Source organism: Hyposmocoma kahamanoa, unplaced genomic scaffold (genome assembly GCF_003589595.1).
Source record: "Hyposmocoma kahamanoa isolate Upper Pololo Valley unplaced genomic scaffold, ASM358959v1 92, whole genome shotgun sequence".
In the NCBI taxonomy this organism is placed as follows: Eukaryota; Metazoa; Arthropoda; class Insecta; order Lepidoptera; family Cosmopterigidae; genus Hyposmocoma; species Hyposmocoma kahamanoa.
Window position 1 is genome coordinate 15,084,873 of NW_020654748.1, and position 26,342 is coordinate 15,111,214.

The window sequence follows — 26,342 nt, forward strand, 5'->3', positions numbered from 1 at the left end:
GTAAGCTTCTATTTCAGATTGATACTGCTATTTGCGATGGTTATTATAACTATACCCCCATCATATAACTTCTTCCACTTCCACACCTGAAACAACTTTATAGCTCCCGCGAGACCCTACTGACTGCGACAGTACGGTACTGAATTTAAATAACATGAAAAACATCATTTTAGGTGATATTAAAAATAATGAAAAGATGGGATTATTTTTATATAGAAAAAAAAAATTAACGACATGATTTTGCAATGCTTCTTTGGCACTGATTATGCTGTTTAATAATAATATATAGTACATATATCGTTTCCTCATATTTAATTCTCATTATCACAGATCAGTCGGTTTGCGAGTACATTCATTTTTATATGTTTTTTTTTTGCTTTATTCTAAAATATATGTAAGTACAGCTGTTGGTAACCAAGCCTCTTTGGGCTGATAATTTAAATACTAGAAATAATTTTAATACAAATCAACCAATTTATACCAAAGCTATTACCAACGGTGTACTTAGCTGCCGTCATTCAAGGAATACAATAGTGGTCGTAATTCATCAGAATATCCGTTGGAGTGTTTTCACGATATATTGTTCTACTTATTTCTTTGTGGCGGCAGTGTTGCTAGAAAGTCCAAAGCTTTTTGAATCGCAGGTGGTATTGGAGGTGGAGTCGGCAGATGAGCACCCTAGAAAAGAAAATAGAAATTCAGAATGAATCGCACTTGACTGAAATAAATATCGAAGTATTCTATAACTTTAACTGCTTCCGTTGCCATTGACTATGAGTTGACTGTTACGCAGAGGTCCTAGGTTCGATTCCCGGGCCGGGCGAAATATTTGTATGGCCTACATTTATTTCTCTCGTGAGTATGTGTGTAATTTGTGGTTGTCTATGTGTGTATCCATGGCACCCGCAGCACAGGATTTCCTTAGTGCGGGGTTATGTTGAGTGTGTGCGTTATAACTAATTCATACATGTATTGATGAGAAGAGACCTATCTCAAAAGTATCCCTCATAATTTGATTTGGTTGTAAGAACCAATCAGGAAGCAAGTTTCTATGAAAATACCGATTGTTACTTCAACGCGTGACAAATTTATTGCGACTGGTTCACGCTTCTGAGGACGCACTTAAATCAATGTACTTTACATTTTAAATCCCCACTTAAATTGTTATGCCTAGCCTTTTAACAACTTCTGACATTTTTGGATGCAACCTTTGACATCCCTGTTGATCTAATGTTTATTTAAAGTAAATTTGCATAAAAATGTTTTTTTAGAATAATAATGTTTTTACCGACGCTAATTTTCCGCTTTATATTTTCGTAAACTTACGTAAGGTCTATGCGTTTTGGTTCACTAATGTCACATGTGAATGGTATTCTTTATTAGCTATGTAAATAGCTTATAGAGTATTTATCTTAGTAATTCGACGCTTTATATGATACCAATGACCTAGTAACGAGCATGATAAATGACCTAAATTACGTCACTATTTTTCACTTTGAATTAAATTTTCCTAGAATATTTTCTTGTAATTATAGATTGAAGTCAGTTTCAGCGAAAAGTAAGTAACACAAAGTAACCACCAAAATTAGGTGCATCTTTTTTCTAAACAAATCAAAATATTTGATTTAAGTATATCATAACATGGAACGAGGAAATAAACCTTCCTATTAGAATTTTACTGACTGAATCTGATCACCACTATTTTTCTCACAAAATATAATGTTCTCTATATTCACACAAAGATAGCTTAGTTATAAGAACGCTTGCATTTTATGTAAGAGGTTCTGTGATTGAATAATAATGTAATAATGTGCCAGACAGCCACGCAAATTGCCTGGTCTCAAGCTGGGGAATTCCTTATTCTATGAGTACCAGAGCAAAGGAACTCACTCTGGTGCACTTGTCAGAACACCCAGACCAGAACCAATTTAGAAACGTCATTTCCCAAATTGGTCCTATCGGGAATGAAACCCGGGATCTCCTCATCCAGTGCCCACCGTGCAAACCGTAGAACCATCAAAGTTGTCAGATTACCACCGCAGAATATTTTGGATTCGCCTGTAGTTTCTTTTGCTAAATTATTGCTTGTGTTACCGTTGAATGAAAATATCGTGATGAAATCTACATATTAGAGAAGGTTTCATGACACGTGAAAACTCTAACCCGCGTAGTGTAGTTTAGTTAGTTTATTTCTCTCAACATTACAAATTTCATACAAATACAATTACATGTCATTTTATACAACTCTTCGAAAAGTGATCGTCAGTTTACAAAACAATGAGAAATAATTAATTACATATAATTGTAAGCCGTAGTACACAATAGTGTACATATACAAATCAAGATATATAATGAACTAATAAATAATCGAATTAAACTAACAATGTCAAGTGTAGGTACTGTATACAGGAAATGTCAATATGGATTCTTAACTAATAAATGTAAATGAAAGTATAATAATACGGTGAATGTCAAATTCATTAATATAATATATAATAATTTAATTGCTTAAATAGTACTTTCAATGTACTCTGTTACTGAGTAAATGGATAGATAGATCGAACCAGATATTTATGTGTGTGTGTTCAGTTGGCAACTGTGACGTCCAGAAACACGCCCGGATACATATCCCAACAATTGCCGAAACAGTGACCAATAGAAAGCCGCTGCTGAATTACCGAAACCGTATCAACCATAAGCTAAATAATTATACTTAAGCTTTGTAGTGGTTAAACAGTAGTCAAAATGTGTGTGTAAATTGTGTTCTTCAAACCAGTATTAAAATTTTATAATACATATTCTGTTTATATTGCTTTATGCCTAGTGTTGATTACTTCAATTAATCAACGAGGTTAGAACAGTGTTTCTCAATATGAACAAGTTTTACTGTGGCGATCCCTGTAAAACTTCAAAATCAGCTATTGCAAAAAAATGCTGTAATCTATTCATCCAAGATAAAACAGCTAATATTTTATTGGCAATATACCACACTGGACGAGCTCTTACAACCTAAATTTTTCCTTATTTTTCTTTTTCTTAGAAAAAGACCCGTAGTAGCTGGCAAAGTGATATACATACGATGTACAGTTGGATATAAAAGTACTCAACATAGTTCCCTTAAAAAATTATAATATACGACGAATGGAACTAAATATTTATTATTATTGTATCGGTTTGTATAACATTTCATTGTTAGGTACGTACGACATGACCCACCTTGGGCTCTTATTATGACTTGCACGCAAGGCGACACCAATACTCGCAAAAGAATGACACAAGAGTGTCTGGAAATAATATATCTGTGAATCATCTACCAAAAAAGACCTTACATAACATCCTGTACAGTTTATTTCGTATGATTTAAAAAAAGAGGTTATTGATAGGCATTCATGAACAAAACCACTTAACTTCAAAAACTTACAAAAAAGACTGTCATAGTAAATTAAAGAACTAACCTCAGGTCTGAAACCATTTTCATCATCAGCAATATAGTTAAGGTTGATCACAGTGCCGTCAGGTGCGGTGTAACTGAACCCTCCCTGTGCTACGATGACGTCAGTCGCATCAGGTCCACTAGCCTTTTTCAGCGTTCCAGTCTCCTCAGCTTTTATACCGTTTTCTGTCTCGAAGCTGTAATGTTAAAGACATATTGTTAAGTCAGGTTACTATCAGCGTGGAGTACGATTGTCACGTAAGCGTCAAACAATCAAACAATAATGTGTAATCCTGTGGTTACGTGGCTCGTAATGAAAAGCTAAAATCTAAAATAAAAACTCATATTGGCTTTCTAGTCGAGTTATGAAGCAATGGTACATCGTTTGCTTTCCTGTACTTCAAATTACAACACTAATAGCGACCAAATTAAACACATAAATATAATACCTAAGTAGTTAAGGTCGTAAGACTTTATGATTCGACATAAAGCGAAATATAAGTGTGTATACCCTAGTGTTATGAGCTAAGAAGAATCTCGAAAAAATGTCCCCATACTCAAGATTTCAATGACAAAAGAGTTGCTTTGATACAATTCTCTTGTTATCTAATATGGAAAGTGACGTTGGAATCCTCGACCTCGGTGACCGTTTGTGTCATGTATATTTATGCCATTTGTATAATATTTGGAACTTATTTTTATTCATGATATTATATTTATAGGAATGTGGTAATCACCTGTATCTGTAAGACCCATCGACCTGCTGATCAAAATCCTGCTTGATGATCTCTATGACTTTCTCAGACTTTTGCTGCGGCTGTGGCGCCGATGTTGCTATCGCTATGATGCCCAAGAAAAGTATTACCCTCTGTAACAATTATGTGCAGGTGAGTAATAAATACATTGCAACTAAATACTAATTATAGTATATTAAATTCTATTCAAATAATAAAGCACTGGAATTAGGCCACATTAATTCTGATAAGATATAAATAGGTATAGATTTACCAGAATATTATATGAGAATAAGATTTGACCGTTAACTAAGACTATACAATGCAAATATAATATAATGAACATTAAGAAAAAATTTCTAAGATCCGGCTGGATTCGAAACAACGTTTTCCAGCAAACCGTGCCAGACGAGGTGCCAATTAAGCCACGGATTATTGGTGCGAATCCAACCGGATCGAAGGATTTTTTGTTTATGTTCGATCTTTTTATTAATAATTATAACAAACTAGTGGAGTAATTTCACAAAAATAATTGAATATCATAGTGGTCAAACATTGAGATATTCAAGAAACTAAAAAATTACTTTTGATACTTTTAATTTTATTGTAATTAATAATAATTACACATTTAAGTTTATGTTAGATATTTACTCATATTATTATATTTATTTGCTTTCCACCAGGCGCACGACTTGTTCGTCCCGCCACTTACTATCATAAAAAAAATCTATAAATTTGTACTTGCAAACTTGCACTTTATATTGCTATTGGAATAAACAAAAATTAATTTATAGATTTTTTTATGATACTAAGTGGCGGGACGAACAAGTCGTGCGCCTGGTGGTAAGCGACACGCTTATCCATAACAGTTGCAGTGCCATTCAGAGCTTTAATTCTCAAAGATCTAACGGGCACTGCCACTGCGCCCGTTACCCTGAGACATAAGTTACCAAGTCTCATGTGCTTGTAATTTCACCAGCACCTTACCCTTCCAAACCGGAATGCAGTAACGTTCACATTACTGCTTGGCGGCAGAAATAGGTAAAGTGGAAGTACTTCCCTGAATTAACTCTTTCACAAGGAGCTCTACTGCTTGCAAATTATAAACCAAAATAGGAAACCACAGAATAAATATAGTTTCTGAAAATCACAAAGTACCTAGTATCTACTTATTGTCATAATACCTTTAGGAGTGGATTTAATATTTATGTATACAATTTTTGGTAGCGCTCAGATAGTCCACAGTTACTTGCTAAAAACGTTAAAATACCCTCTGGATGCCCAAGGCATGCTACCATTTATATAGGCATGCTATCTCTAGATTTACCATTCCGCATGACCACTCTTGACTTTAATTCCTATGTCCCTAGGCTTCGCAGATTATAGCGTAGATTTCGTAGCATGCTTGTTTATATACAAGTACATATGGAAGAAACATAGACTATTGTCATGTGCTTGTCATTTTCACTCGCTTTTTTTTTTAGGTTATGAAATATTCTCAATTAAAAAATTATCTTCGAATATATCACATCTTTTAATGATATTAAATGTAATAACAGCCATTCGAGTGTCAGATGTATGTTTACACTCGGTTTACTAACTTTTTAAAATAGATTTTTTTATTCAGTTCTTAGGTTTTCGCGATTGTTACACATAGGAAAAGAAGCTATTTTCCCGGATTTAAATCGCTTATATTTGTATTTGGCCCGAAACGTCGGTTTGTTTGTTAAAAAAAAAGGGACGCGATTTAAATCCGGAAAAATAGTTTCTTTTCCTAGACTTTTTATTATTTGATTCTGACCAAGATCCTTCTTTTTAATTATTATTATGTACACTGTAGCGGGTATGTTATGGAAGATATAACAACAAATGATCTATTTTTACTTGGTATAATAACATTTGATATAATTTCTAAGGATATAATTACTCACTGTATATAACAACAAAAGACATAATTTCAATGTGTATAATGAACCTTCAGTATAACAAACATTCGATATAATGATTAAGTGACATAATGAACAAATGGTATAAGTACTACCAGTACAAAGTATTACATAATATAACACAATATTTCATTTTACGAATAGTTGAAGCGCCGTACATAATGTTGATAAGAATTTTTTTTATTCCATTAAATGTGCAATCGCAAAATATAATTGTTTTTGTATAGCTTTTTGTGCTTTTTGTGAAAAAAAATATATTTATTAATACTTTAAGCAGAACATTTAATGGCATTATTAACCTAAGCTAACCCCACAGGAGGAGGACGAACCAACTAACAAATGCAAACAAATTCGATTCTGGCACCTTTGTCATATACTAACCTAACCTAAACCCACAGGAGGAGGTCGAACCAACTAGCAAATGCAAACAAATTTCATTCTGGCAGCTTTGTCATATACTAACCTAACCTAAACCCACAGAAGGAGGTAGAACCAACTAGCAAATGCAAACAAATTCGATTCTGGCAGCTTTGTTATATACTAACCTAACCTAAACCCACAGGAGGAGGTCGAACCAACTAGTAAATGCAAACAAATTCGGTTCGGGCAGCTTTGTTATATACTAACCTAACCTAAACCCACAGGAGGAAGTCGAACCAACTAGCAAATGCAAACAAATTTCATTCTGGCAGCTTTGTCATTTACTAACCTGACCTAAGCCCATAGAAGGAGGTCGAACCAACTAGCAAATGCAAACAAATTCGATTCTGGCAGCTTTGTTATATACTAACCTAACCTAAACCCACAGAAGGAGGTCGAACCAACTAGCAAATGCAAACAAATTCGGTTCTGGCAGCTTTGTTATATACTAACCTAACCTAAACTCACAGGAGGAGATCGAGCCAACTAGGAAATGCAAACAATTTCGGTTCATTCACCGTTGCACCTAAACACCACTGGAATTATATTTTTTTTTTCACACATACACATTCAACATTATACTCAGTGAATGTTATATCTGAAGTGTTTATATAAAATGAACAATATGCCATCGGTAAATTAGATTGAAAGTTGTTATGTCAATCGTCTATTACACCCAGTGACCTTTATATCATGCAAGAATATGAGAAATGACCGTATACCATAAATTAATTATATCTGTTGAGCGTTATATCGACAAAAAATATGTCATTTGTTGTTATATATTACGAATCGCATATGTATGTAGCAGTAGTAGAGCTCCCTGTGTAAGAGTACGTACAACGAAAAAATACAACCCCACCTATTTCAGCCGCCAAGCGGTAGTATGAGCATTACTGCGTTCTGATTTTGAAGGATAGGGATGCTGGTGAAATTACAGGCACATGGGACTTGTCAACTTACGTCTTACCATCAGGCGCACACTTGTTAATCCCGTCATTTGGTATCATAAAAAAAAAGATTTTTCTTTCAGTTTTCGTTGGAGAATTAGTATTTCCTTACCAATCGAACTTCAATATTTAAACCAAGAGGCATGCGAATTCATCAGATACATGCAACGTTTCTATCTACCGAAAACACACACAGCGGCATACTTAGTGGAACAAAAAGAGAGGTAAAATAAAATAATAACGCTTATTTTTTAATAAGTAAGAATTACACATAGAGTAGCAATGAAATTTAAACATACTCAAATTTTATTGAAAAAAATCGATAGAATGAAATCCATTTTTATAGATTTTTTGACAACGCTAAAATAGCTAAAATTGTAACAAATTTAACATTGATTAAACAAACTTTAGTCAATGAAAAAAAAACTTTTTCAAGTAATGTTTACGAAATTTCTAAAATCGCAAAGTCAATCTCTTACCAATCGACGAACCCATACTGGTAAGAAATTAAAACTTTGGAGATTTTACTAGTGCTCCAATAAACGTGCCTGTGTGTTTATTTCGAATATTAAGTTAAGGACACTTTAACCTTAACACAATGAATAACCAATCAAATGCTTCATGATTATGAAATTCACATGCCAATGAACTTTTTGTTGCTTATGCAACATTAGTGTCCGTTATATCTTCAAAAGTCTCGGAAATAATTATTGATGGTACGATAGCGCCTGCTCTTATTTACTGAGCAAAACTTATATTGCTTATCAAACTATTGGCTAAAATATAAGCAACAGGCGCGTTAATTAAATAGTAGTACAGTTTACATAGTAACTGTTTTAAATAATCTGTGATACAGTCAACAATTTTTACTATTAATAGTCTCAAATGAGCAACGAAATTCACTCCGGGGCACTACCTTTTACTTTGAGTAGTAGTAGAGCTTCTTGTGAAAGAGTTCGTCCAGGGAATTACTGCCACCGTTCCTATGTCCCGCCGTCATGCTGTCATGTGAGCAATACTGCGTTTTGGTTTTGAAGGACGACATGGCACTTTACAACTTATGTTTCAGGGTGATGGGCGTAGTGGCAGTGCTTCTCTCAGATCTTTGCGGTTAAAAGCGATAAGCGTCACTGCAATAGTTATGGACAGGCGTCACATATGTCGCCTATCACATAGGCGCGTGAACTTTTCGTCCTGTCACTTAGTATCATAGAAAAAAACCAAACCAAAACCAATTTAGAAGTAATTATTTTCCAGACAGGTCGTACCGGGAATCGATACCGGGTGTCTCCTGGTACACCGTGCCAATCGTGTGCCACCGAGGTCGTCAAAGTCAAAACTTTTGAAGTGTTTAAAGACAACATGTTTTCAATATTTTGTTTTCGATTTTTCCTTTTTCTCTTCTCCCTACTCCTCTCTATACAAGTAAAAATGAATTGACAAGCGTATACAACTTATAAACTTCTGCCATCAAAGAAATTTTTCGTCAACTGTTCAAGATTCACGGCCATTGTAATTTGATTCTAATAGCTGAGTGGGCACAGTCAAACGGCTGCCCATGCCATTATGCCCATTATGTCTTTGTAGAAACAAAAGTGGGTCAGACACGCGGCGTATAAACAAACACCTAATGTCCACCTGTTAAATTGTATCCACAAGACAAAGTTTACTATATTGAGAGTCTCATGACAAAGGCTTAAAATAAATCAATCAATGTGTAGCTACCTCATACGTAATTCACATATTAATGCACATAATTTACATTAAAGAAGTACATATATTTTGTACACGGCACACTTTTTGCCTTTATTTAATTGTAATTAATTAGAAAAACACATATTTGTACTAAATTGCTATAATTGAAGGAGTTCGAAATTTCATCACTCATTTATAATATATATTTTCTTTGATAATTAATAATGATAACTATCCTATAACGCATATCCGAAAATTATCCATGCTGATTCATAGCTGTCTTTTTAATTTTTGAATAAAATGAACAACAGTGAGAAAACTAAATAAACACGAAAAACAATCATTGAGAAAACGATTCTTTTTTTGCTACATCACATACGTTGCTTTAATCCCAAAGTTAGCAGCTAAGGCACTTGTGTTAAAGAAATCGAAAACAACTGCGACGCTACCATAAACACCCAGACCCGAGACAATATAGAAAAGTTAGTTTTCTACACTGACCCACCCGGGAATCGAATCTGAGACCTCAGACATGACAACACTATGAAAACTTATTATTCTAAGATGAAAACCGATGTGCAAGCTACTAGACCACAGAGGTCGTCAAATTTAACTTCGATATTTTTTTTTGAGATTGACATTTGACACATTTGAATACGTGTCTGATACAAACATATGGTACGACATTAAAAGCAGTAACATTGTGGTGTTTCAATTAATTTTATTAATATCAAGATTATCATCAAGGTATATTTATCAAGATATTTATTGTGGTAATAACATGATAATTATCAATGATAATTATCAATTCGAATCCCGGTTTAATCTCATTAAAATTGAAACTGCGGGGCTTTAAACACGGCGATATGACAATTATATTGTTATATTACTTATAACCTTATTTACGGAAGCAACTTCGGTGAAACTGAGCATACTAATAATAATATTATATCCACTTTGTTATTGATATTTTGGGCAACCCTATCATAGACACCGTCGTCCATTTGTGGCACGCGGCCTTCAAACGATGCACGCGAAGATGCGCACGCGTCGCCGACGTGAAAACATGGACATTATTACAGAACAGGTTCAGGAAGTAGGTCGTTCCCACGAGAAAACCTTTCGCACAGTAAAACGAAAGGTCTAGACTATTCATTTTGTTTTAGGCATGAAGACACTACCACCTTTCGAGTCACGAGGTGACTTAAACTCCTACCCTTTGCTTTGCGATGAACCGAAAATGTCAACGTAACCATGACAGGTTGCTACAGTAAACAGGTTATCATTGAAAGTGGTTTAATAAATCTAATCCCAGTCTATGTATTCGTATAGCCAATGATATTATACTTACTAGCATATATAACCAAATACCTTTATATAATAAGGACTTATGCAATATTAAGTTTATTGAATATCACAATGTCTTACTACTACGATATTCATTTTTTTGTGAAATTACTCCACTAGTTTTTTAATATAACTCAGAGTTATAAAAAAATTAAATTAAGAACGAAACAAAATGCTTCCGTATGTTACGCCACAAAAAAAAATACCTACCCACATTTTTGTTTTTTATTTTTATTTTTCTTTATTGTTATTTTACTTGCATTTTAAATAGCAAGAATTAAGTTAAAAACAGCAATCAAATGAGTCACGTTAGCTTAATTATTAATATTCTTTTTTGTTTGTATTTTTTCTTTATGTTTATAACCAAAAATGGTTTATGTTACACCGTTAGCAGGCCAATATTTAAGTTTTTCTTTTTGTACCTATTTCTTAATAAATGAATAAATAAGGTAATTATTAATACAGAGATCGAACATTAAGAAAAATTCCTTGAAAAAGAGTCGTTTAAAACAAATATCTCCAACAAGCACGAAGAAAAATTCTTAAGGTATACGGTAAGGTATAACGCGTATACGGTGATGATACCTACCGGAAAGTATTCACTACAGCGATGAATGAGCGGCGCAGTCGTTTAACGTTTTTTTTTGTTTTTGAAATTTGAATTTCGGCAAACTCCTACTGCAATAGACGTTCCTTTAAAATATACGAATATTTTTACAAGATATAATAAAGCCATTCATTTCGCCCCGTGTTGCATAGAAGCTTATTATAGGCAGGAAACGAATAGAGAAAGGAGAAGATAAGAGGCTGACCACAGCGACGTAGACACACACTAACTACTATTAAGCAACTTAGGGTAAAATAAAACAGCACATTATCACACATCGGCCACGTATATTATTACGCAACGAAGATAACATTACAATATGAAGGTTAGCTTCGCAGGTTATTGATACCTCATTTGTAAACGATCTTTACACCTTATTGTTTAATTAATTTTTATAAACTTCTACGCTAATATTTTTTTTATAATGTCAATAAGTGATGGGGTGAGCAAGTTGTGTGCCTGGTAATAAGCGGCACGTCTGTCCATAACAGTTGAAGTGCCACTTAGAGCAAATATCTGAGGAGCAACGCCACTGTGCACGTCACCCTTAGACATACATACATATTAAATGCCTCCGTGACCGAACGGTTACCATGCCAGACTGCCACGCAGAGGTCCCCGGTTTGGTTCTCGGGCCAGGATAAATGTTTGTATTGCCTACATTTATTTCTCTCGTGAATTTGGGTGTATATTGTGGTTGTCTATGTGAGTGTCCATGGCACCCGCAACACAGGGTTTCCCTAGTGCGGGGCTATGTTGAGTGTGTGCGTTATTATTACATAAGTTGATAAATCCCATGTGCCTGTAATTTCACCAGCACCCTCTGGCCCTTCGAAAATGGAACACAGTAATACTCACATTACTGTTTGGCGGCAGAAATAAGAAAGGTGGCAATACTTCTCTCGGCGAACTCTTTCACAGGGAGCTCTACTTCTACTCAATTTTAAAGTTACAGACAATAACAGGACTTTGGATTGTCTAGTGTTGGAATAGAGTTGACATAAAATAACTTCTGTGACATGTTTCACTGAAAAAAAAACCGATCTCAAAAGTTTGAATATCGGCTTTTTTAGATTTCCATGGGATCTCCTCATCGCATTCTGACTTCTTGGTGACAATGGAACTGTTACTGACTCCTTTGTATATTTTATACTTTTTTGTTTTTGACATGGTGACGGTGATTTGTTGATGTATGTATGTGTCAAGTGAAAAGTTGACTTTTGTTGTGAAAAATAATTAGTAATTTATGATTGCCGAAACGAATCCGAAAAGGCTTCATCGGCATCAGGGACCACCTCGATAGGTATACCCTTTCAAGTAAAAAATAATTTTCAAAATCGATACATAATTGATGGAGAAATCGGTAAGTACACTGAACACATATGCCTATAAAATTCACATGCCATGCCATTTTCATGGGATCCGTTCATCAGATTCCGATTTAGTGACATAGGACCACCACGAAAGTGCACCCTTTCAAACTAAAAAAGAATTTTCAAAATCGGTCCACAATTGACGGAGAAATCGGAAAACATACATACAGCCGAACGTTTAACCTCCAGAACGTTTTGAAGTCGGTTAAGGAAAAGCGAAACGTATCGTTGGCCGTACTTTTATCTATGATTACTTATTTCTGTCTTCATTATGTCAATACTAAAAGTCGGGGTAAAGAAGTCATTAAAAATAGTGTTGTGTGCATTTGTACCATTTTGCTAAAAATTTAAGCCAGGTTGAATGAAAATGGAAAGGCCTTACCTATAAGACTAACAACAACGTCAACAACAAAAGTTATGATACTTTAACTAAGTAATTAACGATCATTTAATTCTGTTCTATTAAGTATTTTCCCGTACTCATACGAAACTTCTCTAAAAGCAACTCATCATCTGGATTTATTAATAAATTTATATAAAACAGCATCCAAAATATAAAAATGCATGGGTGCCACAAAAAGTAAATTAGACATAACTCGGCAAATTGCGCAAGCGTTTGTGAGAACGGCGCAGAATTTGCTGATTGCCTCCAAAAGACAATGTCATACCTGCAAAAACAAAAGGTGGCACCTCAAATGAACTCTCGCACCATTCTAGAGGAATCCAGGCGCGCATTCCGCGACAGTCGCATGTTATCACAAACTGAGTATTCAAATGAGAACATAGTATCGCAATGTGAATATAGTAGTGTATTAACACAAAAAGTGTATTTTGTCAGAATCGATGAAAAATGAATTAGTCGCTTCCACGCGAAGCTCATTAAATCTTATGTACTGGTTAAAGTTTATATCCGACATCTAAACTTGCCAAATATACTTAAAAATAAAAGTGAAAAAATATTTCATATATTTAAGTAAGGACTGTTTGTTGGAACTAGCTCACATAAAGTTTGTCTCATTTTGAGCTAACTAGATATTTTTACTTGTTTCTTAATATATTCTAACCACAGTTTTATTCAAGTGTTCATAATCCAATTTTACGTTCAGCAATGGTAAAATCCCGAATTTCACATATTTTGAATTACAAAACTATTGTAATAGCAGTGCGGTATAGTGGTGAATAGAACTGTTATATGATAAAACTTATTACTGAAAGCAATTATTGCGTAGCTAACTCATCACCACCACCACCAACTCATTTATAAGTCCCACTGCTGGGCACGGATCTCTTCTCAGGCAACCTATGGCTCAGGGAGACAGGTGCAGCGGCAGTGTCCCTCAGATCTTTGCGATTTAAAGCTCTGAGTGGCACTGCAGCTGTTATGGATTAGTTACTAACTCACAATGATCTAATTTGCAATATACTTAGAGCTATGACAATTTAGTGAGTAAGATCTTATTTAAATAAAAAAGTAAAATGTTCATTTTCTCTTTCTGTACTGACCGATAAATTTATGACCTCTTTTGTACAAATAATTCACGCATTTGATGGTACTTTGTACCATTGCTACCTGATTTTATTTATAATTGAAATAGATGACATACTTGTAGCCGAGGTAAACGGCAAAACTGGCAAAGGTTAAGCATTATACACTAAATGTTCACTGCAAATTGCAAAAGGCGCGCGATGCCCGGACGCCCTAGGCGCCAACTATGGGCACATCCTCAGAACGAGCCAAAAGGTCGCCGCCATATTAAATCTATTTTAAATTATATTAAGTTTACCATTTTTGAGGTAGCAAATTTGAATTAAGTATATCAGCAGTTTTCAATCGCCTTCCTCGGTAGCTATCAATGTTGATATAATAAATTCGAATAACAAATAGTGCTACATCAAAATTTTATTAACACCTATAACGCAGTAGCTGTAGAAATCCTCGTGAAAGAGTTCGTCCAGGGAAGCACTGCCACTTTAGCTATTTCTGCCGCCAAGCAGTAATTTGAACATTACTGCGTTCTGCGTGTGTTCAAAAACACACCTTAGCCTTATATATAGCATAGAGAAGAAATTTACAGCTTCGAAATGTAAACAAAATAAAATAAAGCAAACAGGTAGAAAAGGCGTAACAAATCTAAGAACTCTGGCTCCTAAATTTGACAAATGACTGTGTCACAGGAGACAGTGTTAAATGAAAAATGTGAATTTGTGTTATATACTATGTAGTTTATAAATATTTTGAAAATGAAAGTATTTTTTCGAATCTGAATCGCATATATTTGTTTTTTTTTTCAAACAAATGAAACGCAGTTTAGATCCAAAAAAAGAATTACATTTAAACCTAATAACTTTATAAATATTTTGTTGAAACTAGAATGAGGCTTTAAATGACTCCTATCAAATAACTAAAATCATTTTAATAGTATCTTACAAATACCTTTAGTATCATTATAATATCTTGTAAAACTATCTTTAGAAATTTACTATTAAATTGTAAATGAAAACTACTGTACTGTTCATTATAACATTAATTCTAAATCTAACCATATGACTGGACTTCATTGTCCACAATGGCGGAAGCATAGTGCACAAGATGCATTGACATAAAAGAAAAACATACAACCAACCAACAAAACAACCTTAAAGTACACGTAACATTTAAGAAAACGATATCAACTTACCATAATGATTGCTGCACTGTAATTACTCAGGATGCGCAAGAGTGATGATATCCCATGTGGTGGCGGTTGGCGGCGTGTGCGCCAGTGTGTACTTGCTCGGCTAATCACCTGTCCCTTTTATAGAGACGCGGATTTGTCTAGCCATTGCATGCAGAAGGGGAGCTTGCATCGACTGCATAGCGCAGATACGAATTTAGACACAACATCTGTGAGAAAATCTCATTTTCTTTGGCCAAAACTACAATTTTTACCGCATTATGAGACCAATACAATGACACAATTAGAAAAAGTTTATTTACTCATAATTATTTTTATTATTGACCGTGTTTACAATGTTTTCGGTACTTGATTTGCGAAATTTAGGTTTTATTATTTTAAAAAATCCGCTTCTTTATCGTATTAAAACAGAAACTACAAAACCCCAAATAATAAAAAAGTAAAGAGTATTAATATAAGAAGTCGAACATATAATATACGTATTGCATAGATAAAGTTGTTTACGTCTTTATTATTTAAAGTACTGTTAACAACAGAATACAGAAGCGTAAACAGTAATAATCTCATAATGACATTCATTATTGTATTAATTACCAATTAACGACTAAATACAGCCCATACACGTAACATTATCTTGTTCATGTACAATGGTATAACCATTAAGAGACTCGTAAAGCGACGATCCTACTCAGTTTAAATGGTACGCACGTTTTATGTCAAATGCATTACAAATTGCACCTAACGTACCTCACCGTTTATAGGTGTTAACATTTTAAAGATTCGCCTTAACGTAATGATCATTTGTAGTTCACGTCAACTAATTATGTTACCGTCTGCAAAGTTATGTAACTTCCTATTTACACATCGTATGCTAAATTTGAAAACCGAGAAATTCCATTCTTTGGACGAGTTTCCTTTTTTACTCTTGAAGCGCAATATCGGGCAATTAAATCTTAAAATTATAATTTCTACACTCTTTTTTAGTTACAAAGTGAAAGTATAATAAATATAATAAATTATATAATTGTTTCTAGTAGTTATGTTTATGTGCCTAATCAAAAGTTTACAACAATGACGGCTACGAGTTTTCAAATTTAGTAAGACAGTCATTATTATCATTTTATGTAGGGTCCAAATCAAGAGTACCATTTTGCATTAAACCTTTTTTTTTTAAACACAGGGTGTCCTACGAATATGGGACACGCAGGGGAAGTACTTAAATATTCTGATTCATGGTTACTTTATTTTCAAAAGTAAGTAATATACTGCGGAGAATCAAACCGACCAAATGCATAAAAACCCTGTATTTTTATGATGCCCATCGAAAGGATCAATTATAAGGATTATGAACTTATGAACAACATTGAATCTTATCGAGTTCTATTTACTTACATATCAATCGTGACCATGGGACCTGTAAAGGGCACGAAACGTTAATTTATTTGAAAAAACAAATACATGCAATTTACATCCGAAAAGATAATAGTTTCATTTCTTAAACATAGAACCTTAATAATTATTACTAATAAAACAGGTTTTCCAAAAAAAAACAGGTTTCTTACAGTGTTAAGAAATAAATATGGAGATTTTATTTTCCCCATATTTATTTATTATTACCGTAATTAGTGCTAATAATTTTGTGAATAACCACGAAAACCTTAAAATGTATATAGAATCTTAATTTAAAGAAGTACCTTTCAACTATACATTTAGTAGCAGTATAGCTCCTTGTGACAGAGTTCGTCCAGAGAAGTACTGCCACTTTGCCTATTTCTGCCGCCAAGCAGTAATGTCAGCATTACTGTGTTCCGGTTTTGAGGGATAATGGTGCTGCATGAAATTACAGACTCATGGGATTTGTCAACTTGTCTCAAGGTGACAGACGTAGTGGTAGTGCCCCTAAGATCTTTGCGATTTAAAGCTCTGAGTGGCACTACAACTGTGCGTGTCGCTTGCCATCCGGCGCACGATTTCTTTGTACAGTTACTTGGAATTTAAAAAAAATTAAATTCCAAGTCCATTCCACTCCATCTATTGTGGTAAATTTCTATTTCGTTACTTGTAAAATAAATTATCACATTTACTAACAAATTAGGTAACAGTCGTTTGTGAATATTACTTATTTTAAAATTTTGCACATTCGGGCGTTAGCGCAAAACTTAACACTTAGCACAAAACATTATGTTAGCTTTACAGGTCATCAGAGCATAATTTAAACAATAAAACTATTGCAGTATTGTTCGTAGCACAAAAGGCAATTATGGTAACCGTCTGCGAATTCCACTGAGTAGATGCGTGATTAGAGGAAGGACCTTTGTGAGACGGTTTCTCACACTTTTGTGTATCTTGTAGGTTGTTTGGACTTGTGTGCACTTGACAGTTTCACATGAGGTCTAAGAACTAAATCCACTTACGGGAATCGTTTGATTAAACGGAATTTTAAATATCGTATAAAATTATTTCCAATCACTTTTCATATTTGTGTTCCGAATACTCACCACTAGTACCAAAGCAACACAACCAGGACTAGATCAGAGTAAAGGATTACCTAGTCTTTTCTCTTCAGAGGAAACCCGTGCCTAGAGATATGGAGGGACCCGTGCATAGAGGATTTTAATTGTAAAATACTAACAACATCGCAGGAATATATTGCCGGTGTTTTGTAGAAAGGGCGAAAGCACCGTTTCTTTCATTTCATGTTTTAGAAACCTAAAACAGAGTAGGTTATTAACAGCAAACCAATCAACTACTTTAAATATAGCATTGTTCACATCGTCGTAGGAACATTGGTGCCTTTTAACTTTAAATAATAAGGAAGTATCATCAGCAAACAATACTACCTCATGTCTTATACCCTCCATTAGGCAAAGGTAGGTAAGTCATTAATATAAACTAAAAACAACAATGGGCCTAGATTGAACCTTGAGGGACACCCATGCTAATTGCAGACCCTGATGATCTCGTACCGTTAACATCGACCCTCTGAACCCCACCTCGCAAATACGATTTAAGAAGGTCGAGATCACGTCCCGCCCCACCACAATGGTGAAGTTTCCTGACCAGTGTATCATGGTGCACACAATCAAAAGCCTTGGAAAGGTCACAGAATACACCACTAGCATCATGTTTCCATGCATCAAACATATGATTAATCAACTCGACACCAGCATCGGTTGTAGAGCGACCCCGAGTGAAACCAAATTGTTTAGGAGACATTAAGTTATTACTATAAAAATGTGCACACATCTGATTTAGAATAATTTTTTCAAATATTTTACTGAGAGTTGGTAGTATTGATATAGGTCTGAAATTGGTGGGGTCAGAAATACTACCAAATTTGAAAAGTGGAATAACTTTACTTTGCTTCATGAGGTCAGGAAAGACACCATTATCAACACATTTATTAAAGACACAGGCTAAGTAAGGCGCAATACAATCAACTATAGAACTAATTACTCTGACTGAAAGACCATCAAGATCAGCAGTATTTTTTATGTTTATAGACTTAAAGGCATTAACAATGTCGTTTGGAAATACATGACGGAACCTTAAATTAGTGATATCAACTGCATTATTTTCTTTTAGTAAGGGTTCAGCGGCGGTGGAAGATGAATTTAACGACTTAGTAGTCAAAATTGGAATGTCAGTAAAAAAATTTCAAATATTTTAGCAACTTCTGCGTCTGTGTTTACAATTTTGTCATTAAATCTTAGTTGAAAATCTAAGTTACGAGGTTTGACCCTTCCAGTTTTGCTGTTTAAAAATATTCCAAGTCATTTTTGCTACATTCGCGCTGCTTTTAATTTTATTATTTATAAACATTGCTTTGGCTGCAACACAAACACGTTTAAACGTTTTCGAATATTTCCTAACAAAAACATTAAAATTGTTACTAGTGTTATAGGTCCTTTCATCGTAAAGATCATATAGCCATTGTCTACTTTTGTGAATTCTCACAGTCGCCTAATCACTAAATTTCAATGAATTATTAATAGTTATGATTTTGGACTTAAAAACATTATCACGTTCACTTTTCACTATGTTGAAAACTGAATTATACAATTTATTGGGATCGTTAACGTACGAAATGTCAGTTAGTTTAAGCATTACGTTATTTCTATAAGCTTTAAGTCGACCATTATTTATCGGAACACATGTGATATTCCTTTTTTGGCATTTTGTCAACAGTTATATTAAAAGTGGCCAATTGACCGCAGTGATCAGAAGGTAATTTATTTATAACAGATTTATTACTAGATACGGCGTTAGTTTATAAAAACTGTTTAGACAACATTTATATGTTGTCTAAACAAGTGGCAGTAGTAGAAGTTATTCTAGTAGGCACCAAGAAAATATTCACAAGAATATAACATTGGAAAAATGATATGAGCCTACTGCTAGCACTGGAATCTTCTAATAAGTTAACATTGAAGTCACCACAAACAGCAATATATTTATTTGGATTATTTAATTTGCCTAAAACTTCATCTAATCTTTTTTCAAATAGTTCGTAAGATAAATGAGGGGGTCTGTACACGCTCTATTATAACAAGTCGTTCAAGCTCTACGCAGCATATCTCTAAAGTCCGCTCAATAGATAGGCACACAATATCAAATTCAAATTATTTTTAATAAGAAGTAAAGAGCCGCCATGAATAGCTTTTTCTCTGCTGAACGAACTAGCCAGCTGGTGATTGTTGAAACTAAACATGAACTGATGTTTTGATAGAAAGTGGTGCTCAGTAACACAAAGAATATCAATATTATTACAGTTAATATATAATTCTATTTGTAACTCTTTGCCTTTCATGCCTTGAATATTTTGGTGCACCAGGTTTAATATACAATTTATTTTATTTCTATGTGTTTTAGGTTGGTTTTTTACTGTCATTATGTTGCAAGAGTATCTCTCCGTTGTCTTATTAATTAATTTAAATAATTAGAAATTGAATTATTTTCAACAGATTGATTATTGTCAGTAAACTGACATATGTCAATGGACTGCTCAATAGAAGCAGCCGGACTGGTAGCCAACGATTTGGCTGAATTATTAATATAATATGATAGCAACTCTGCTATCTGTCTCCTAAAATAACTAGTAAGATAATACCTATCTTTAGTCAAATAAAAATCTTTACTAATAAAATTATTAGTATCCATAAAATGAAATTTACTATAATGAAATGTCAAGCTGTGTAATGTTCTATTTAAGTTATTCCGCAAATTATTTTCACTTGTTGTGAGGCTATTGGTGAAGGGAAAAGCTAACAAAATAATATCTTTTATATTAATTAAATTATTCAATTGTGAAAAATATTGTGTTAAATCTTTTTTGTTACATTTTCCTCTTCTGCCAATTAAAATTATTATTGAAGTGTCTTGGTCAAATTTAGTTGACAAAATACTATCTAATATTTTACAGTATGTTGCACCTGGCATGCAAATATTTGTTAATTTTATTCCTAGGTGGTTACGTTGCAAACCTATATTTTTACCCAAATTTATTAGTATTCTTAAAGTTATGCATCCAAATTAATACCCTTGATAAGAAATTTAAAATAAATAGAAAGTTATTTATTTAGTTTATTTAGTTTTGCCATCTCCTGATAATCACTCTTTTTAAGATACGAGTTAGTCAAACCACCACTAGTCCATGAATGAAATAGCAATCTTAGTGTAATAAGGCCATATCTGCGACATAACAATTTTTCAGAAGAGAGTATAAAGATTCTGCGAAAGAAATGAGTCGATGGCTTTTTGATGCTTACATAGGAATTTTAAAAATTCACATATACGTAGTACGTACATAAATATACACATACATGAATATAGTTCGTATTATTTTTATGACATTCATGTGATAAAAGCACTTTTGACGTTTAATTAATTAATTTATTTAAACGTAATAAAGTTTAAATAAATTAATTAATTTACAATAGTTGTACAATAGTTGAGTTGTACAACTATTGTGTGAGAAAATGTTGAGTGTGTGCGTTAATAGTACAACACACTGAAGTACAAATGGCGGACTTATTGCCATAAGGCATTCTCTACCAGTCAATCATTGGGCCAAACAGAAGAAAATACACAACAGAGTGGTGCTACACTTAAACAAGAAGAACAATAATAATATACTAGAAAGCTAATCGATAATTTGTATGGTATATATTAATAACATAATATAAACATACTTATTATAAATATATAATAAACTTACATATATATTATAATAACAAATAATATAATATATGTACCCAAAGCAACATTATACAGAGTGTTGGTTTTGACAATTGTCAAAGAGATGCTTGCGCAACATGCGCTTGAAAGATAATTTGATCTGAGCTTGTCTTATATGGAGCGGGAGCGCGTTCTAAAAACGGATTACATGAAGGGTAAAAGAATTAGACAAAAAATCAGTGCGGTGAGAAGGAATAGATAGCTTAAGGCTACGGGAAAACCGAAATTCGCATCCCGGCCGAGCGGTTTGAAATTGAAATGAACATTTAAAATAATCAGGTGCAGCCTGGTCGAACAAGATAGTGAAAAGAGTGGTTAACATTCTTAAAGACCTGCGTTCACGTATGGGAACGAAAAGAAGAGATGTGGTCCTACTTCCGCAGACCAAAAACACACCTAATGCAGTTGTTAAGAAGACGATCTAATCTGTTCAAAGAGACTTGATTTAATCACATATCGATGCCTTACTTTCTCAAACTCGTATCTTATAAAGAGTGATTATTCAGGAGATGGCAAAACTTTCTATTTATTTTAAATTTCTTATCAAGGGTGTTAATTTAGATGCATTACTTTAAAACCAGTGTGTGAATATGAAAGAAATGTGATGTGAAATTGGGCTCTAAAATTTGTATATACAATATGTTTTTTACATTTCAGTATTTTTGTGCTTTAAGAAACGAGCTTGAGAAAATAAGGCAACGAAATGGCTTCATTATACCAAGGGCATAAAATTAAAATGTGCAATTTTTTAAATGTATCGATTCTTTAAGATCATTATGTAATTAAATATATCTAAATCGATAACTTGATATTTCAAGTATCCATTATTAGAAGTACACATACAGTAAATAATCCTTATTAGTTACAACTCTAGAAGGCCCGTGACCTCGTAGTCGTCTTCAATTACATAGTCGGTAACTTTTGCTTATTATATAATATACATTTAAACCTTTATAGAAAAATGTGAAATATTGCATGTAAATAGCATCAAAACTTTAGCGATTGTTTGTTACGCATGAAAATAGCATCGAAATAAAATTATGTACACACGCTAACACATCAAGCTACACATTGACGTATCTTGTTCCGTTGCACCGGAGGCGATTTTCGAACAAAAATCTGTAGTCTGATGTGCCGTTGTCCGTACATTAGTATCATTTTAAGTAAAATTTGTAAAAAAAAAAAAATTGAATGTGAGTTACACCAGTTTTGCACTCAATTATACTCTCGGCTCCCGACTTTAAAAGCAGTAGAGCTACTTGTGAAAGAGTTCGTCCAGGGTACTGCCACCTTAACTATTTCTTCTGCCAAGCAGCAATGTCAGAATTACCGCGTTCCAGTTTTGAAAAGTAAGGGTTCTAGTGAAATTACAGGCACATGCTACTTAAGTCTCAGGTGGAGGGTGCAGCTGCAGTGGCAGTGCCCCTCAGATGTTTGCGTTTTAAAACTCTGGCTCTCGTGACACTGCAACTGTTATGGACAGGCGTGGCGCTAATCACCAGGCGGACAACTTGCTAGTCCCGTCACTTGGTATCTCTATATATAGTCTCTCTATATTTATTCTATGATTTTTGCCAAGTATTCAAATATTTAAAAAACATTTCTAAAAATAAGCTACTTATTAATCATATGTTTATTTAAAAAATCACTGAGAACCTTTAAGTTATGTACAAGTTTATTTTTCAAATATGTGGTTTGTCGTGCATACGCCACTTACTTCGACAACCAACGACAGTTGAGGACGTTGAATAGGCTATAAAATATTTAACTAAAAGTCAGTTTTCGTTCTAACCTACAGGCCAACTTATTATGTATTCAAATTTTATTAGTAAACTTTGTCAAACCTGTCCCCAACGGGTAAACTCATCAAATTGACGATTAATTCTCTAAACTACAAGTTTGCAGATATGTAGGTATGGTATAAATGATATATACACTTATCGAAGATAAATCCTGCGCAACTGTGCGCCTGAGTTCCTTCTGTTCTCACACGCATGTTTCGCCTCATACTTGAGACTGTTGTAGTTCCCGGGTCGTGGAAGTTGTGCCTAAAATAGGCAGCAGAGCTGACCCTGTCAACTATAGACCTATCTCAGTAACTTCCATACTCTGCAAGACTATGGAACGTGTACTTAACAACCGTCGCGTCGTACCACGAACATCTCCTCAGTGGTCGCCAGTATGTATTCCGGCGAAGGCGACCTACTGGGGATCTTCTTGAGTATGCTTCTCACTTATAGAGCTATTCTACATAATGGCATGGCGAAGCACATGCAGTGTCTTTGGACATTTCTAAAACCTTTGACACGGTCTGACACGCAAGCCTTTTAAGCAAGCTTCCCTCTTATGGGCTTCTCACTGACCTTCGCAATTGGATCTCTCATTTCTTGAGGAAACTTTCGGTTCGAGTGGTCTTAGAAGGCTACTCTTCATAACATAGGGCGATAGAGATTGCGCGTCTCTCAGGATTCCGTACTGTCCGTAACGATATGTTAATTCCATGTACCTTCGGGTATGCTAATGACATATGACGTACAGTTGTAGATAGGTACTTGACCAATGCAAGGGTTAGTGGAAAAGAAATACGGTCTTGTCGAGACTCCATGGTTAGTCATTGAACACCGCCGTAAAGTTGGCTACTTATCGGTATTTTATAGGATATATCACGGAAAGTGTGCGAGAAAATTGTACGATACAATTCCGCCTTTCCCTTTCGACCAGGGAGGGACCAGACGTAGGCTAAGGTTCCACCCCTACGGTGTGGATACCCCAATGATTTACCGAAGCGTTTTGCTTTTACGTTTATATGGCGAACGGCTGTGGAGTTGAATTCCCTGCCTGCAGACTTGTTCCCTGAACGGTATAACTTGGGTCTTTTCAAGGCGAGAGTGAATAGGCGTTATTTAGGTGTGCATGCTCCAACGTCCACTTCATTGTCATATTCCCTCAGATGCGCACTTAGTTTTTAAATAAAAAAATAATAAAAAATCCACTTAAGCCCTAAAAAAACTTTTTTTGATCACGCAATAATTGTAAGATGATTAAGACTCATCGACGACTCCCGGCACGACGCGTCACGGGCAAACGTACAACGTCTTATAGCAAGGATCTAAAGCATTTTGTGGCAGGCTCAACCCAATTCGGCGTCGATAAATGTAGCGATTCCCTCAATAACCGATTAACGCATCTTTTTTTTGGCACACACTCATAGCCCCGCACTTGGGAAACCCTTCTTCTTAATATGATGTGCTCATCAATAATTATAACATTTATTTTAAAATCTATAATTAATTCAAAATAGTATTTATTGTATCGAATTGGAAAAGGCTAAGCTTACTGTAGGGTATTTGTACTGGGGGCCTACTGTCACTTTAACCCTACATTGATTTTTCGTACCATGACGCGCTTAAAGTAAGCTTATTGTAATGTTAAAACTATGATGTTTTATTAGCAGCTTTGTGACTATTCATTCACTCAATTCATAGTATGACGGGACTTTAATATTAAAGTAATATTATTCTTATGTCAAATTTAGCAAATTATTTACTCGGACGTAGTGGAAACAATGTTATTTTCGAATTTATTGTCTAAATATTGATTTGTAATGATTAAAAGTTAAGTTGAACTTATTTATTTACATAAATCTTCAATATTTTGTTTATTTTATTATTTAATTGTACATAGTAAATCATTTCTCGTTAAATAAAAATACACTATGTTTATTTCGTAAAATTACGACAGCGACATCTATAATATGCTCCTTGGTGACACTAACACTTGACACTAGACTTAATTCCGAATTCACAACGTGACTATCCAGACTCAGCTTGTTTTATTTTTTTTTTCATTTTATTAGATTTTATTATTACAAACTTTTCTTTTTTTAACAGTTAAATTTCTCTGCATGTAATTAACATTCAGTACTTAAACATTATACTACGTTAAGACGATTCGGGACATCAACAAAAGAAAGAGATAACATTATATACTACATATAGCGTTATTTTTTTCCTACTTTTAGTAAGGAATAGACAATATTGGGAAATCATTCGTTCTTTCAATCACTTTAGTAATACCTAATACATTACTTGATTGACAGATTTGTCATGGGACGAATATGAGTAATATTATAATAAGTTTACTTCAAGCTTACATTGAAATAAGATTGTTTTGGTATTTTGGATTGGAAAGGTTATCGTAGGACCCCAGTATTTTTTTATTCAAACTTTTTTGCGCAATACTTTAAAGTCCAAATGGCGGATAAAGTCATAAGGCATTCTCTAACTATCGACCATTAGCGAAACAGAAAAGAACAATAGGTTGGTGCTACACAAGACTAACAAAATACTGTAAACTGTAAACCAAAACTTGACAGTTACTTTATATAGTATAATAATAAAATAAATACAATATAACATAAACATACGTAATATACACACATAATAAACAAACATATATATTATAATAGTACATATGTACTCACAGTAACATTATGCAGTCTTGATAATTGTCAAAAAGATGCTTGCGCAACATGCGCTTGGAAGTAATTTGGTCCGAACTTGTCTTACATTAACAAACATAATATTCTGTTAGGGTGTAGCTAAAAACTTAAAATTAGGAAATAAACAAAGTAAAAATAATTCCACGTCTCACAACCCAGGTTTTTATTATATATATATACACTATTATACTACAATATTTAGTTAAATCACGTAAGGTTGGACATCTTGTGAATTGCTCTGTATATGTAATTCGTTCATCAGGGCCCTTGCTTGTACGATATTTAGCGGGATGCTGACATTTTAGTGTGACTGCCATCGGCGAAATATTCACAACGATGTGATCGCGTGGCATTAGCATTACCTACATTCTAATAATAGAGGACACTTGAACCTTAATCGTTGTTTCTATGAAGATTCACATTA

At 34.1% G+C, this 26,342-nt stretch overlaps 1 protein-coding gene across 1 annotated transcript; it reads right to left on the bottom strand.

The window, feature by feature from the left end:
- Positions 1–318: 318 nt before the first annotated feature.
- Positions 319–15,281, bottom strand: LOC113236582 (endocuticle structural glycoprotein ABD-4-like). Its single transcript, XM_026472719.1, has 4 exons — positions 15,184–15,281; positions 4,171–4,301; positions 3,456–3,630; positions 319–678 (listed from the first exon to the last, which is right to left on the bottom strand). The coding sequence occupies exons 1-4, from the start codon at positions 15,184–15,186 to the stop codon at positions 586–588; spliced, it is 402 nt and encodes a 133-aa protein (XP_026328504.1). The 5' UTR covers positions 15,187–15,281; the 3' UTR covers positions 319–585.
- Between the last annotated feature and the right edge of the window lie 11,061 nt (positions 15,282–26,342).